General features: G+C 48.3%; 1 protein-coding gene across 50 annotated transcripts in view; it reads left to right on the top strand.

Annotated features, from left to right (window-relative positions):
• LOC132474120 (titin-like) overlaps positions 1-14,030 on the top strand; it is a 178,324-nt gene that overhangs the window by 102,388 nt on the left and 61,906 nt on the right. For all 50 annotated transcript variants that reach the window (XM_060074608.1, XM_060074631.1, XM_060074605.1 and 47 more), the window contains 23 exons: positions 352-503; positions 587-734; positions 853-1,018; positions 1,587-1,738; positions 1,815-2,111; positions 2,384-2,683; positions 3,025-3,339; positions 3,527-3,675; positions 3,767-3,917; positions 4,121-4,402; positions 4,935-5,237; positions 5,441-5,743; positions 5,853-6,134; positions 6,476-6,663; positions 6,777-6,888; positions 7,016-7,318; positions 7,396-7,704; positions 8,905-9,186; positions 9,273-9,572; positions 9,717-10,010; positions 10,107-13,076; positions 13,217-13,534; positions 13,742-14,026. In XM_060074608.1, the coding sequence (XP_059930591.1) occupies positions 352-503; positions 587-734; positions 853-1,018; positions 1,587-1,738; positions 1,815-2,111; positions 2,384-2,683; positions 3,025-3,339; positions 3,527-3,675; positions 3,767-3,917; positions 4,121-4,402; positions 4,935-5,237; positions 5,441-5,743; positions 5,853-6,134; positions 6,476-6,663; positions 6,777-6,888; positions 7,016-7,318; positions 7,396-7,704; positions 8,905-9,186; positions 9,273-9,572; positions 9,717-10,010; positions 10,107-13,076; positions 13,217-13,534; positions 13,742-14,026 (8,361 nt within the window). The remainder of the gene's footprint in view (positions 1-351; positions 504-586; positions 735-852; positions 1,019-1,586; positions 1,739-1,814; positions 2,112-2,383; positions 2,684-3,024; positions 3,340-3,526; positions 3,676-3,766; positions 3,918-4,120; positions 4,403-4,934; positions 5,238-5,440; positions 5,744-5,852; positions 6,135-6,475; positions 6,664-6,776; positions 6,889-7,015; positions 7,319-7,395; positions 7,705-8,904; positions 9,187-9,272; positions 9,573-9,716; positions 10,011-10,106; positions 13,077-13,216; positions 13,535-13,741; positions 14,027-14,030) is intronic.

Here is a 14,030-nt window from a genome sequence, read left to right as displayed (position 1 = left end):
TAGGAGTGCTGAGGGGTCTCTCTGTAGACCAGGGTTTAGGAGTGCTGAGGGGTCTCTCTGTAGACCAGGGTTTAGGAGTGCTGAGGGGTCTCTCTGTAGACCAGGGGTTAGGAGTGCTGAGGTGTCTCTATGTAGACCAGGGTTTAGGAGTGCTGAGGGGTCTCTCTGTAGACCAGGGTTTAGGAGTGCTGAGGGGTCTCTCTGTAGACCAGGGGTTAGGAGTGCTGAGGTGTCTCTATGTAGACGAGGGTTTAGGAGTGTTGAGGGGTCTCTCTGTAGACCAGGGGTTAGGAATGCTGAGATGTCTCCATGTAGACCAGGGCTTTGGTACTGAGGTGTCTCTCTTTTCAGACCTACCCGGAGCTCCTCAGGACCTGAAGGTCAGTGATGTGACTCGAGGAACCTGCAGGCTGACCTGGAAGCCCCCACAAAGTGACGGAGGAGAGCGGGTTAAGAGTTACTTCATCGAGAGGAAGACTGTTCTGGGCAAAGCCTGGACCAAGGTACTATGATGCAACATCCACGTTTGCTCTAGCATGAACTTCTGGTCTCCAGATATCGTGACCCTTGCTGTCGTCTTTTCCAGGTGAACCCATCTTGTTCAGCCCAATCTCTGGTGGTGGCTGACCTGATCAATGGTCAGGAGTATCTGTTCCGTGTCCGGGCAGAAAACCGCTTTGGATTCGGACCATATGCCGAGACCGTAGACGGCTCCATGGCCAGAGATCCCATCCGTAAGCCAATAACTTCATGTTACTCTTTATCTCGACAATACTTACTACATACTATTCTTTATATCAACAATACTTACCAGAAGAGCTTGTACTAAAGAAGTGTTCCTGTTGTCCCCAGATCCTCCAGACCCCCCAACAAGGCTGAAGATCCAGGCGGTGAAGAAGGACACCATCACCCTGACCTGGAAGGCCCCCAAGAACGACGGCGGTTCCCCTGTCACCCACTACAACATGGACCTGCTCTGCTGGGATTCCAGCGGCACCCAGAAGGAGACTTGGAGAAGGTACCATTATCACCATCTCTATCTACTAGAGTCTAGTAGATAGAGATGGTGATAATGGTCTAGTTAGACCATTATCACCATCTCGATCTACTAGACCATTATCAATATCTCTGTCTACTAGACCATATCATCATGTTTTTCTATTAGACGTTATCATCCTATCATCAACTAAGGTTAGGGTTCTTCTACCTTTTCATCGCTGATCCCAAAAGTAAAATGTCCATGGGAGTGTTTTGTGCATTGTCAGGTGATCCATGTCCAACATAGTTTGAGAATCACAATACTAAGATATCACTATCTCTATCTACCAACATATCACTATTTGTATCTACTCAAGTGTGACCATCTCTATCTACTAAAGTCTCACCACCTCTATATACTAAGGTATCACTAACTTTGTCTACTACAGTCTCACCATCGCCAACTACTAAGGTATCACTAACTTTGTCTACTAAAGTCTCACCATCTTTAACTACTAAGATATCACTTTGTCTAACTTCTCACATATCATTATCTCTACTCATCTATCAGAGCCTTCGGTCTAAAGTTCTCTGTTAAAACCCTGCAGGTGCAACAGGCGAGACATCGAGACCACCTCCTACAAGGTGGAGGACCTGACGGAGGGAGATGAGTACGAGTTCAGAGTGACGGCGTACAATGACGCTGGAGCCAGCCGGCCATCGACCACCGCGGGTCCCATCTTACTTCAGGACCAGACCTGTAAGTCCTTAATACTTATGATGTATATCATGACATGAATGATGATCATGTTGTAACTGATTAACCTTGGTGGCAGGCGCTCCATCCATCGAGCTGAAGGAGTTCTTTGAGGTTGAGCAAGGATCAGACATCAACGTCAGGGCCACCATCCATGGCTGTCCCTTCCCCACCCTCACCTGGTTCAAGGCCCCTCCCCACAAGCCAGAGGACAAGGCGGAGGTCCAATATGACGAACACATCAACAAGATGGTTGCCGACGACAACTGCACGCTGCTGATCCAGCAGGGCAAGAGACCAGACACCGGCCTCTACACTCTTGTTGCCTCCAACAGCATGGGCAAGGCCTCCAAAGAGATGAGACTCAATGTCCTCGGTAGGCTTGACCATCTAGTTCTATATATCAACTGGTGAAGTTAGTCAGATGTTATAACTTCGGGGAATATAGTCAGATGTTATAACTGTGGTGAAGTTAGTCAGATGTCATAACTCTGGCCAATATAGTCCGATTTTATAACTGTGGAATGCAGTCAGATATTTGTTATAGCTGTGTCGAAGATGGTATAACATGTGAAATAGAGTCAAAGGTTGGTATAAAGATGTTTTATACCAAAGGGCATCCTGTTTCTAACACCATGGTCTCCTCAGGCCGCCCCGGGGCTCCCTCTGCCCCCATCAAGTTTGAGGAGATCAGAGAAGACCAGATCACACTGTCCTGGCTGCCTCCTAAAGACGACGGCGGCTCCAAGGTGACCAACTACGTGATCTGGAGGCGTGTGGCAAACAGGAAGACCTGGGTGCAGGTGACCAGCGAGCCCAAGGAGCGGCTGTGGACGGTGGAGGGCCTGATGAAGGGCCACGAGTACGTGTTCCGTGTCATGGCTCAGAACAAGTATGGGGTTGGAGATCCTCTGGACAGTGAGCCGGAGGTGGCCAGGAACATCTGCAGTGAGTCCTACTACTGCAACTTCTAGTCCCTTATTAAACGCCTTCTAAGATAAACGACGGTCAGATTTGATAGTTTTCTTATCCTATAATATAATGAGGCAGATATAAATGACTGCAGCTCATTCTATAATATAATGAGGTAGATATGAAAGGCCGCTGCTCATCCTATGATATAATGAGGTAGATATGAATGACCACTGCTCACCCTATAATATAATGAGGTAAATATGAATGACTGCTGCTCATCCTCTAATATATTGAAGTAGATAACATTGAGGTGATATGGATGAGATGATGTGGAAGAGGGGTGGACCGAGCTGACTGTACTCTATGTTTTCCAGCTCCACCCGGTCAATGTGAGAAACCCAAAGTGTCCAACATCAGCATGGACTCCATGACGTTGAGCTGGGAGGAGCCAGAGGACGATGGTGGCACGCCCATCACCGGCTACTGGCTGGAGCGCAAGGAGACGGCCTCCAAGCGCTGGGCCCGCGTGACCCGGGACCCCCTCCGGCCCATGGCGCTGGGAGAGTCCCACGCGGTGACAGGACTGATCGAGGGGTCCCAGTACCTCTTCAGAGTTATCGCTATCAACGCGGCCGGGCCTGGCCTGCCCAGTCCCTCCACGGACCTGGCCTTCGCCAGAGACCCCATCTGTAAGGAACAGTCCTCCTGAAGCTAAGCTAGGCTATTTTAGACATGTTAAGGACGGAAGCGCTTAGTCTCTGCTGGAAACACTGTATTAACACTGTTTGTTATTCTGAGTGTGCAGTTCGTTTTGCATAATCTTTACTTGAAAAAGCTGTAGTCCTAGGCGTTGACCTCTGACCTCTGCACCAACAGCTCCTCCAACACCTCCGACCCCCAAGGTTTCGGACTGGAGCAAGTCCACCGTGGACCTGACGTGGATTCCTCCTCTGAAGGACGGAGGCTCGAGGATTATGGGGTACTGGGTGGAGTACAAGGAGGAGGGCACGGAGGCCTGGGTGAAGGTGAGGACCCTCATAGAGACCCCAGAGAGAGACATGGAAACATCACACGACTGCTGGTTCTCACTACATGATGTGCATTCTCTATTTTTAGGCCAAGGAGAAGGAGGTGAGAGGCACAATGTTTGTCATCACAGGTCTGAAGACCGGGGGACTGTACAGGTTCCGCGTGATGGCCTTCAATGCTGCTGGGAACAGTGAACCAGGAGAGGTCCCTGAGGCCCTGGAGGTGAAGGACAGAACCGGTGAGTTATCAGGACCTCCTCAGAACTATGCTCTTCTTTATTCTTCAACTCCAATCCAACAGCCTAAGGCATAAGACCACCAGTCTGAGGCAGCTCAATAATATTTGCAATGGGTATCGGTATAATCTATCCCACTGTAATGGTGACTATAAGAACACATCAGAACACAGGTAAAGGTAGAATGTTCTCCCTTATCTCCACAGTTGCTCCTGAGTTGGACCTGGATGCATCAGTGAAGGAGAGGATGGTGGTCTACGCAGGTGGGGTGATTCGGATCATCGCGTACGTCTCAGGCCAGCCTCCACCGGAGGTGACCTGGGGCAGGGACGGAGCAGCACTGCCAGCTGAAGCCACCGTGGAGACCACAGCCATCAGCTCTTCTCTGGTCATTAAACCCTGCACAAGGAGGCACCAGGGAGTCTACTCTCTCACTGCCAAGAATGCTGCAGGGGAGAAGAGCAAGAACATCACTGTTGATGTGCTAGGTGAGTGATTCTGCTGTCAGCACTATTCAAAAAACTATTAGGAACCTTACCTTTATAATATTATAGCTCAGGAAAACAGACCCGAAAGAAGTATATTTTTCTCTTCCGAAAGAAATTTGCTATTGATCTATCAATGTTAGTGACGTTGGATGTAGCGGTAAAAAGAGTTTTCTATGTTGCATCTGCTGCGTTCAGGCATCACTGTATGCAAGGAATTGTTATCAGGTTCTACATGGCAGATACAGATTGCAGTGGCGATATGTGTGACTTTTTCACCAGGCGTGCTGATAAGCCCTCTATTAAGTAGTAGGCCTATCTGTCTGTTGTGCTGTGTCACCTGATCTTAAAGCTGAGCTGAATTCAGCTTTAAAAAACGACTAATCTAATATTTTAACATAAATAATGTTAATTACAGTAATGAGTTGATTAAATGTTATTTTCTTATCCCAAATTGTTCCGGACCTTGTTTGAGAACCCCTGATTTATCTAAAACAATGTTTAGAGCCGGTATAATAGAAAGCAACCATTGCAGATGTCCCTGGGTCCGTTGGCATCCCCTTTACGGCTGAGAACCTGACCAGCGACTCGTGCAAGCTCAATTGGTTCTTCCCTGAAGACGACGGTGGCTCTCCCATCACCAACTACGTGATCGAGAAGCGCGAGGAGGGCCGTAAGGCTTGGACTGCGGTGTCCACCAGCGTGGCGAGACACAGCGCTGTGGCCCATGGCCTGATGATGGGGAAGGCTTATTTCTTCAGGGTGGCTGTAGAAAACGCCATCGGTGTTGGACCCTTCGCTGAGACGCCCTGCGAGATCATCATCAAAGATCCAATCAGTTAGTCAACATTTACCTCGACAATCCTGCTACAACTACCTTAGCTATACCACTTCATTAACCTCAGCATTACTGCTGCATAAACTTCGGCATTACTACTAGTTATGTCAACAAACCACACTCTACTGACAAATTTACTAGTTCTATCCGATTTTTGTCAATAAGAGGATTGTACTGATGCGTGGTGTATCTCTCTGCTCCAGCTGTCCCAGACCGTCCTGAGGAGCTGGATGTCAGTGCTGTCACCAGGGACTACATCAGCCTCACCTGGAAGGCACCCAAGTTTGACGGTGGCTCTGAGGTCATCATGTACATCTTGGAGGCCCGCACCATTGGTAAAGACAAGTTTGTCAGACTCACCAAGGAGAAGCTGATGGAGAGGAGGTATACATATGATGGTCTGAGAGACGGAGACACATTCGAGTTCAGAGTCCTCGCTGTGAACGAGGTTGGCGCCAGCAAGCCATCCTTCTGCACCAAGCCCATCACCTGCAAAAATGAACTAGGTGAGGAATTTAAACTTGACTTGTTTTGTGTTTCAAGTATTAAAAATGTAATACACAAATTAAAAAATGTTATTCCTTCAATCAATGCTGATGATGTTTATTTGTTCAGAGCCTCCTACCATTGAGGTGGACTTCAGGGCCTCAGTCGTCATTCGCATCGGAGAGAGCTGTCTGCTGCAGGGTCGATACACTGGCAAACCCTCGCCATCCATTATGTGGTACAGGGACGACCAGGAGCTTAAGGCCGACCAGCACGTCATGTTCAAGAACACCCTGACCACCATGTCCTTGGGGCTGATGAAGGCCAAGAGGGAGCACAGTGGCCGCTACGTGGTAGTGGTGGAGAACAGCACCGGCTCCAGGAAGGGAGTCTGCAACATCACCGTAGTCGGTATGGCCCAAGCTACCTATAGTTTGTATGTACTGTACATTATCTATAGTCGGTATGGAACAAGTTATCTATAGTTTGTGTGTCCTGTACATTATCTTAAGTTGGTATTGACCCAAAGTTAGGCATAATTGTACCCTACATTATCTGTAGTTGGTATGGACCCCAAGTTATCCATAGTTGGTGTGTACCCTACATTATCTGTAGTTAGTGTGTACCCTACATTATCTGTATTTTGCAAAGTCCCTAAATGATTTGTAGTTGGTATTGACCCTAATTATCATATGAGGTGTACGTCAAAAGAATCGCAGTGGTAAAAAAGTGAATCAACTGTTGCTTTCTAGACCGACCATCTCCTCCGGTTGGACCAGTGGTGTTCGAAGAGGTACACAGAGAGTTCATGGTGATCTCCTGGAAGCCTCCTCTTGATAATGGAGGAGTTGACATCTCCAACTACATAATTGAAAAGAGAGACACCAATAGAGATCTTTGGACTACAGTTACATCAGCATCTACAAAGACCATCTGCAAGGTGAGTCCCAAGGACTCATGGCATGCCCCAATACAGTTGCTTTGTTGCTCTGCCAAAGTGTTTTTGGTTTAGGACAGGTATTCTGCATGGTTGTAATGCTGTTTGTCTTTTAGATTCCCAAGCTGACAGAAGGCAGGGAGTACATCATGAGGATCTCTGCTGAGAACATGTACGGCATCAGTGACCCGTTGGACTCAGAAGAAATGAAGGCCAAGGACCTCTTCAGTATGTCCTTCCTACTCCTTCTTCTCCCAAAACCTCAGTTATTTTCCCAAATAGCATAGTCAATGAGTATAATTAAAGCTCGTCATATATTGGTCCTGTACCAATCTTAAATCTGTGGCCCTTTTAGGAGTTCCTGAAGCCCCTGAGATGCCCTCAGTCAGAGAGGTATACGGCACCAATGCCCTGGTGTTGTGGACCCGGCCGCGTGATGGAGGCAAGCCCATTATCAACTACATTCTGGAGAAGAAGGAGCCGACCGCCAAGAGGTGGTCCAGAGCAACCAGGGACCCACTGTACCCCGCCACCCAGTACCGGGTGCAGGACCTTACAGAGGGCTGCCAGTACGAGTTCAGGGTCATGGCTGAGAATGAGCTGGGAACAGGCGACCCCAGTGTCCCATCAAAACCCATCCTTGCCAAAGACCCCATCGGTGAGTGGCCACATCCCTCTGACTTCATTGTTTTGAGTGTCATTGAAGTGGAAGCTAAGTGTTTTGTCTTGGTCTAGTTCCTCCCAGTCCACCAGTCACCCCAGAGGCCTACGACAAAACCAAAGACTCTGTCAGTCTCAAGTGGCAGATGCCTCGTCATGATGGCAAGGGCAGGATATTTGGTTACTTGGTTGAATACCAGAGGCCCGGTTCGGTGGAATGGAGCGAGGCCAATGAGAGTCCGGAGCAGTGCCCTGACCTGCACTACGTGGCCACTGGCCTTGAAGACGGACAGGACTATACCTTCAGGATCTACACCGTTAACGCTGCCGGCAAATCTGAACCTGCTTACGTCAAGCAGAGCATCAAGGTTCACGATAGACTGGGTAGGTAGAGCTTTTTACTAACCTGATTGAATGCCAAAGGCAATGCTGGCCTCACCGACGGACCCACAATACGTAGGACCGGCATGGCCGATCACAGCTCAAGTTCTTTTTTTTTAATTGTCCCTTGGCGACAAAAAAATAAGTTCCTAATTTGAACAATGGGTGTCAAATCCGATCATTATCCCCTCCTGATTCTACCGACCTAAGTATGCAAGAATGAGAACGGCAGCAACAGGAAAATAAATTCGGAATGCAGGAGATTTGATGAATCCATATTTTTTTATAATATAAAGTAGAGCTGTCAGTTAAACGCGTTATTAACGACGTTAACGCAAACCAATTTTAACGGCGGTAAAAAATTTAACGCGCGATTAACGCAATTGTTTTATTAAAAAAAATAAATAAAAATTCTTTGGCTCAAAACAAAGAAGCAGTAGCCTGACTGCTATGTTCAAATGACATTTGTTCAAAGCAGTCGTTTAATTGCACTATAGGCTTTTTTTTGTATCGTCCTGTTTTGATCAGTATATGCCAATGTTGTTATCAATAAAAAATCATTTGCACAAGGCAAGCCGATGCAATTCACGATGTTGATAAGAGAATTAAAATGAGAAGAATTATGGGACAAAAAAATCAAGGGATATTTAGCATAGAAAAAGAATTTGCGATTAATCGTGAGTTAACTATGACATTAATGCGATTAATCACGATTAAATATTTTAATCGCTTGACAGCTCTAATATAAAGGCATGAAAGGGATAAAATATACCCCATTCTGCAGCCTCTCGGGATACCGACCTTCCGTGTTACATGTAACCCAAGCACATCGTTTGACCATGTTTATTTTTATTTTTACAAAAACAACATAAATCCACCATTCAATTGTTATATTAAGCCTCCTCCCTTTTGTTTTCAATGGAGTTGTCTGAGCTGATGACATGGAAAAAATAAAAAAATACATGGTTCATTACAGAGACACAAAATGCTTATCCACATATATATTTATGTAGCCCACTACTTCTTAATGTTGCCTGTATCTGTTCCCCATTCAATTGTTTGGACACCTATAGGCTCCAAGGCTATAGGCCTTGGAGCAATCCAGGTTTGTTTCCAGCTTTCAGACGCATGCCAACCCACGTCATTCCCTCTCTTCCTCTTCCTCATTCCCTCTCTTCCTGATCTAATGTGTTGTGTCTTCAGAGGAGCCAGAGCTGTTGCTTGATGCTAACATGTCTCGTGACCACCTGGCCATGCTGGGAACTGACATCACACTGAGTGCCACCATCAGGGGTGTGCCCACTCCTACTGTCACCTGGAAGAAGAACGACGAAGATACCCCAGCTCATGCCACCATCGTCACCACCGCGAGCAGCAGCAAGCTCTTCATGCCCAAGTGTGTCCGCCCTGACTCAGGCAACTATACCATCACTGTGGAGAACACAGCTGGAAAGAAATCTGCCACCGTGGCGGTGCTCGTACTGAGTGAGTCAAACAACCAACCTTATTACACAAACTACCAAATTGGTTTACACTATAAAATTTGAACTCTCTTTTATTCGTACCTTCAGACAAACCTTCCCCGCCCAGAGACCTGGTGTTGTCAGAGGTAACCAGCGAGTCAGCGTACCTGACCTGGAAGGCCCCTGAGGACAATGGAGGAGCTGTGATCTCCCACTACGTTGTGGAGAAGAGGGACGTGGCGTCAGAGCAGTGGGTTCCTGTGTCTGCATCCAATAAGAAGCCCAGCCTGATGGCCATGTACCTGATGGAGGGAATCCAGTACCTCTTCCGTGTGGCTGCCGAAAACCAGTTTGGCAGGAGCGACTACGTGGTGACCAAGACTCCCATCAAGGCCGTTGATCCACTCTGTGAGTGCCGCTGAACACAAGAAGCATAGACTATAAAATCTTGTTGGGTTAAAAGTAGATTCATGTTAGATTCATAAAGATTAAGACCAAGAACTAGAACCAAATTAATTAACAAATATTATTAACAAATTAATTGACTTCCAGATCCCCCTGGGCCACCAAAGAACCTTCACCACACTGATGCTGACAAATCTGAGGTGTGGTTGGAATGGGAGTGGCCTGACAGGACAGGAGGAAGTGACATCACTGGATTCATCGTGGAGCACCAGGAAGACGGTCAAGCCGACTGGGTCGCGTTCAAGACAGTTCCCAACAACCACAGCCATGTGACCGGGCTTGTGGAGGGCAAGACATACCGCTTCAGGGTGAAGTCTCAGAACGCAATCGGAGTCAGCCGTCCAGATACCAGTGTTCCCGTCATGTGCCAAGAGAAGACATGTAAGACACATTATTTTTTTTATATTTATAACATTTATGTATTTATGTAAGTAATTAAAACAATGATTTCGACATGGTTGTTGTCTATCTTTCTAGTGCCACCAACTATTGAAGTTGACGTGAAGCTGATTGAGGGTCTCGTGGTGAAGGCAGGAGCTACCGTTGTGCTGCCAGCTAAGATGACTGGCATCCCAACCCCCAATGCCAAATGGATGAGTGATGGCAAGGAAATTATGTCTGAAGGCCACCACAACATAGAGTCTACTGGATCCTCCTCTATTCTCACCATCCCAGAGAGCGTGAGAGGAGACACTGGAGAGTACCTCCTTATGGTCTCCAACCCAGCAGGGAGCAAGACGGCAGCCCTGCACGTCACGGTCCTGGATGTGCCCAGTGCCCCCATAGGACCGGTCAACATCCTGGAGGTCACACCTGACTTCATGATGATCCAGTGGAGGGCGCCAAAAGACGATGGAGGCACCTCGGTCACCAACTATGTGGTGGAGAAGAAGGATGTGAAGAAGCCCTGGGAGCCCTGGTCAGTGGTCAGCTCCAGTGGCACCAGCACCAAGGCCAAAGTGTCCAGGTTGGAAAAGGGTCGTGAATACATTGTCCGCATCCGGGCAGAGAACAAAATTGGCATCGGAGCTGGGCTGGAGAGTCCTCCCACTATTGCCAAGCATATGTTCGACCCTCCCAGCCCCCCTGGCCTGCCGGAGTGCTCTGATATCACAGAGAACGCTGTGACAGTGGAGTGGGCTCTGCCTGAGAATGACGGCGGTAGCCCCATCAGTGGATATGTGATTGAAAGGCGAGAGATGACCGGCAAATGGATCCGTGTGAACAAGACTCCCGTCCTGGATCTCAGATATAGAGTCTCAGGCCTATTTGAGGGAAATAGCTATGAATTCAGAGTGTTTGCAGAAAACGTTGCTGGAATCAGTGGACCTTCCCCTATTTCTGACCCCGTAAAGGCCACCCGTGCCCTGACTAAACCTGGACCACCTGGAAGTCCCAAACTCAAGGACTGGAGCAAATCATATGCAGACCTCTGCTGGATAAAGCCAACCAGAGATGGAGGCAGCCCCATCCTAGGCTATTCGGTTGAAGCCCAGAAATCAGGCAGTGCACAATGGGATAAAATTAACAAAGACAACATTAAGATCTGTGCCTTCAGGGTTCAAGGTCTTATTGAGGGAATGGAATATAGGTTCCGCATCAGAGCCATCAATAAGATTGGAGAAAGTGAACCTAGGGAGCTCTCTGAGACGGTTCTGGCCAAAGATATCTTGGTGCCCCCAGAAGTTGTGGTGGATGCATCATGCCGTGATTCCCTCACGGTCAGGGCAGGACAGAGCATCAGCCTGATCACCAGGGTGAAGGGCCGACCTGATCCTGAGATCACATGGACCAAAGACGCCAGAGCTGTGGGCAGAGACAGACGCACTGAAATCAACAATAACTACCCACTATGTGAGCTTGTCATCTCTAATGCTGTAAGGGAAGACTATGGTAAATATGCTATTTCTGCCAAGAACAGCAGTGGACTGGCCCAGGCTACCATCATTGTCAACGTTTTGGATGTTCCAGGGCCTTGCCAGAACCTTAAGGTGGCATATGTGACCAAGAACTCCTGTATGGTGTCGTGGGAGAACCCAGAAGATTATGGAGGTACTGAGATCACTCAGTACACCATTGAGTGTCGCCAGCCCAGCCAGAGAGGATGGACCGTAATCTCCAATGACTTCACCAAACGTCAGATGAAGGCTCCTCTTACTGAGGGATGTGAGTACTTCTTCCGGGTCAGTGCACAGAATAAAATCGGTTCTGGTCCTTCCATTGAGTCCAAGACCGCTGTACTGGCAGTGGATCCCATTGAGAAGCCCGGGGAACCCATTGACTTCCAAATCTCTGAAATTGGCAAGACCTTCTGCTTCCTTAAGTGGAAGAAGCCAGAGTATGATGGCGGTAGTCGGAATATAGGTTACCATGTGGAGAAGAAGCCCAAAGAAGCTGAGGAGTGGGAGAGGCTACACAAGGGAGCCATCAAGGAGACCTACTTCATGGCTGACCGATGCATTGAGAACCAGATCTATCAGTTCAGGGTCCAGACCAAAAATGAAGGTGGAGAAAGTAACTGGGTGACCACAGATGAAGTTTTGGTGAAGGAACAGTTGGTGGAGCCACAAATCAAGATTAAACTGGATGCGACTCTGGTTGTCAGGGCTGGAGACTGTATCGCTATTGAGGCAACTATCAAGGGCAAGCCACAGTGTGACGTCAAATGGACCAAGGACGAGAGCACCAAGGAAATCAGGAAGGGTCTCAGGCATCAGTTGGAATCTGGTGCCGACTTATCCAAGCTGCTTGTCACTGGAGCCAGGCGCACGGACAGTGGCAAATACATTGTAACGGCCTCCAACATCGCTGGAACCTGCTCTGCTGATGCTAAGGTCAATGTCCTGGACAGACCTGGGCCCATCAACGACCTCAAGATCTCAGGCATCACAAATGACAGGTGCCAACTGGACTGGGAGGTTCCTGAAGATGATGGTGGCTGTGAGATCTACAACTACATCATTGAGAAGTGTGAGACCAAGAGAGGAGTCTGGTCTGTCCATTCTAACGCAGTGATCACCAACAAGGCTAGAGTTACCCGCCTCATTGAGGGAAATGAGTACACCTTCAGAGTGCGTGCAGAGAACAAGATGGGCCCCGGCCCAGCAGTTCAGAGCGACACCATCGTATCTGGTACACAGTTCAACGTCCCTGGGGCTCCTGATACACCTGAAGTTACCAAAATCGCCAAGGAAGAGATGAGTGTACAGTGGTCTGAGCCAGAGAGAGACGGGGGCAAGTCCATCATAGGATACCTGTTAGAGAAGAAGGAGGAGCATGCAGTCAGATGGTCTCCTGTTAACAAGGAGGCCATCCCTGCAACTCGTCTGACTGTGACTGGACTCCTGCCTCTCCATGAGTATCAGTATAGAGTCAAAGCTGTGAACGAAATCGGGGTTGGCGCTGCCAGCAAGCCTTCAGTGGCCATCACTGCTAGAGACTCAATTGGTAAGCAACAGACAATAAATGGAATGAAAATGTTTGAATGTTTTGAAATGTTTGTTTTCTGTATCTGTAATGACAGAAGTATTTGCTTTTAAGAGAAGTGATGGTTAAATGTGTCCCACATATATGTCATGTCATTTTAGAACCCCCCGCACCGCCAACCAACCTGAAGGTCCTGGACAGCACCAAGTCCTCCATCTCCCTGGGCTGGACAAAGCCTGTCTCGACCGGCGGTGTGCCCCTCATCGGCTACGTGGTGGAGATCAGGGTGAAGGGAACCGCCAAGAAGGATGAGGGCTGGAAGAGGTGCAACGTGGCTGCCCAGCTGGTGGTGTGTCACTTCACCGTCAGTAGTCTTGAAAAGGAACTGGAGTATGAGTTTCGAGTGTCCGCCCAGAACCAGGTGGGAATGAGCCTGCCCTGCAACCTTGAAGGAGCTGTGATGCCCAGAGAGATCCTAGGTGAGACCTTCTCAGTCCTAATGTAGAAGAGAATATTTAAATTAGCTTGAACGTGAGTGTGAAGCCAATATGTTATATTTGATTGGTCACATGTGATAGCTGCGATGAATCCTCAGAAACGGGTTGGACATGAACCCTTAACAGAGGGGTTCAGTTCTAACCCCTTAACAGAAACTCCACTCTGATGCCTGTTCTTCACTCCAACAGAGTCTCCAGATATTGACCTGGATGCCAATCTGAAGCAGGGTCTGACCGTGAGGGCTGGGTGTCCCATCAGACTCTGTGCTACCATCAGAGGTAGACCTCCTCCCACCGTGACCTGGAGACGTATGGGTATCGACAACGTGGTGAGGAAGGGTCATGTAGACATCATCGACACCATGACCTTCCTGGTAATCCCTGACAGCACCCGTGACGACTCCGGCAAATACTGCCTGACCCTGCAGAATGCTGCTGGGGAGAAGGCTGTGTTTGTCAATGTCAAAGTTCTTGGTGA

The sequence above is a fragment of the Gadus macrocephalus genome, chromosome 16, assembly GCF_031168955.1.
Source record: "Gadus macrocephalus chromosome 16, ASM3116895v1".
In the NCBI taxonomy this organism is placed as follows: Eukaryota; Metazoa; Chordata; class Actinopteri; order Gadiformes; family Gadidae; genus Gadus; species Gadus macrocephalus.
Note: the sequence above shows the minus strand (reverse complement) of the source record. Positions and strands in the feature narration are given on the sequence as shown.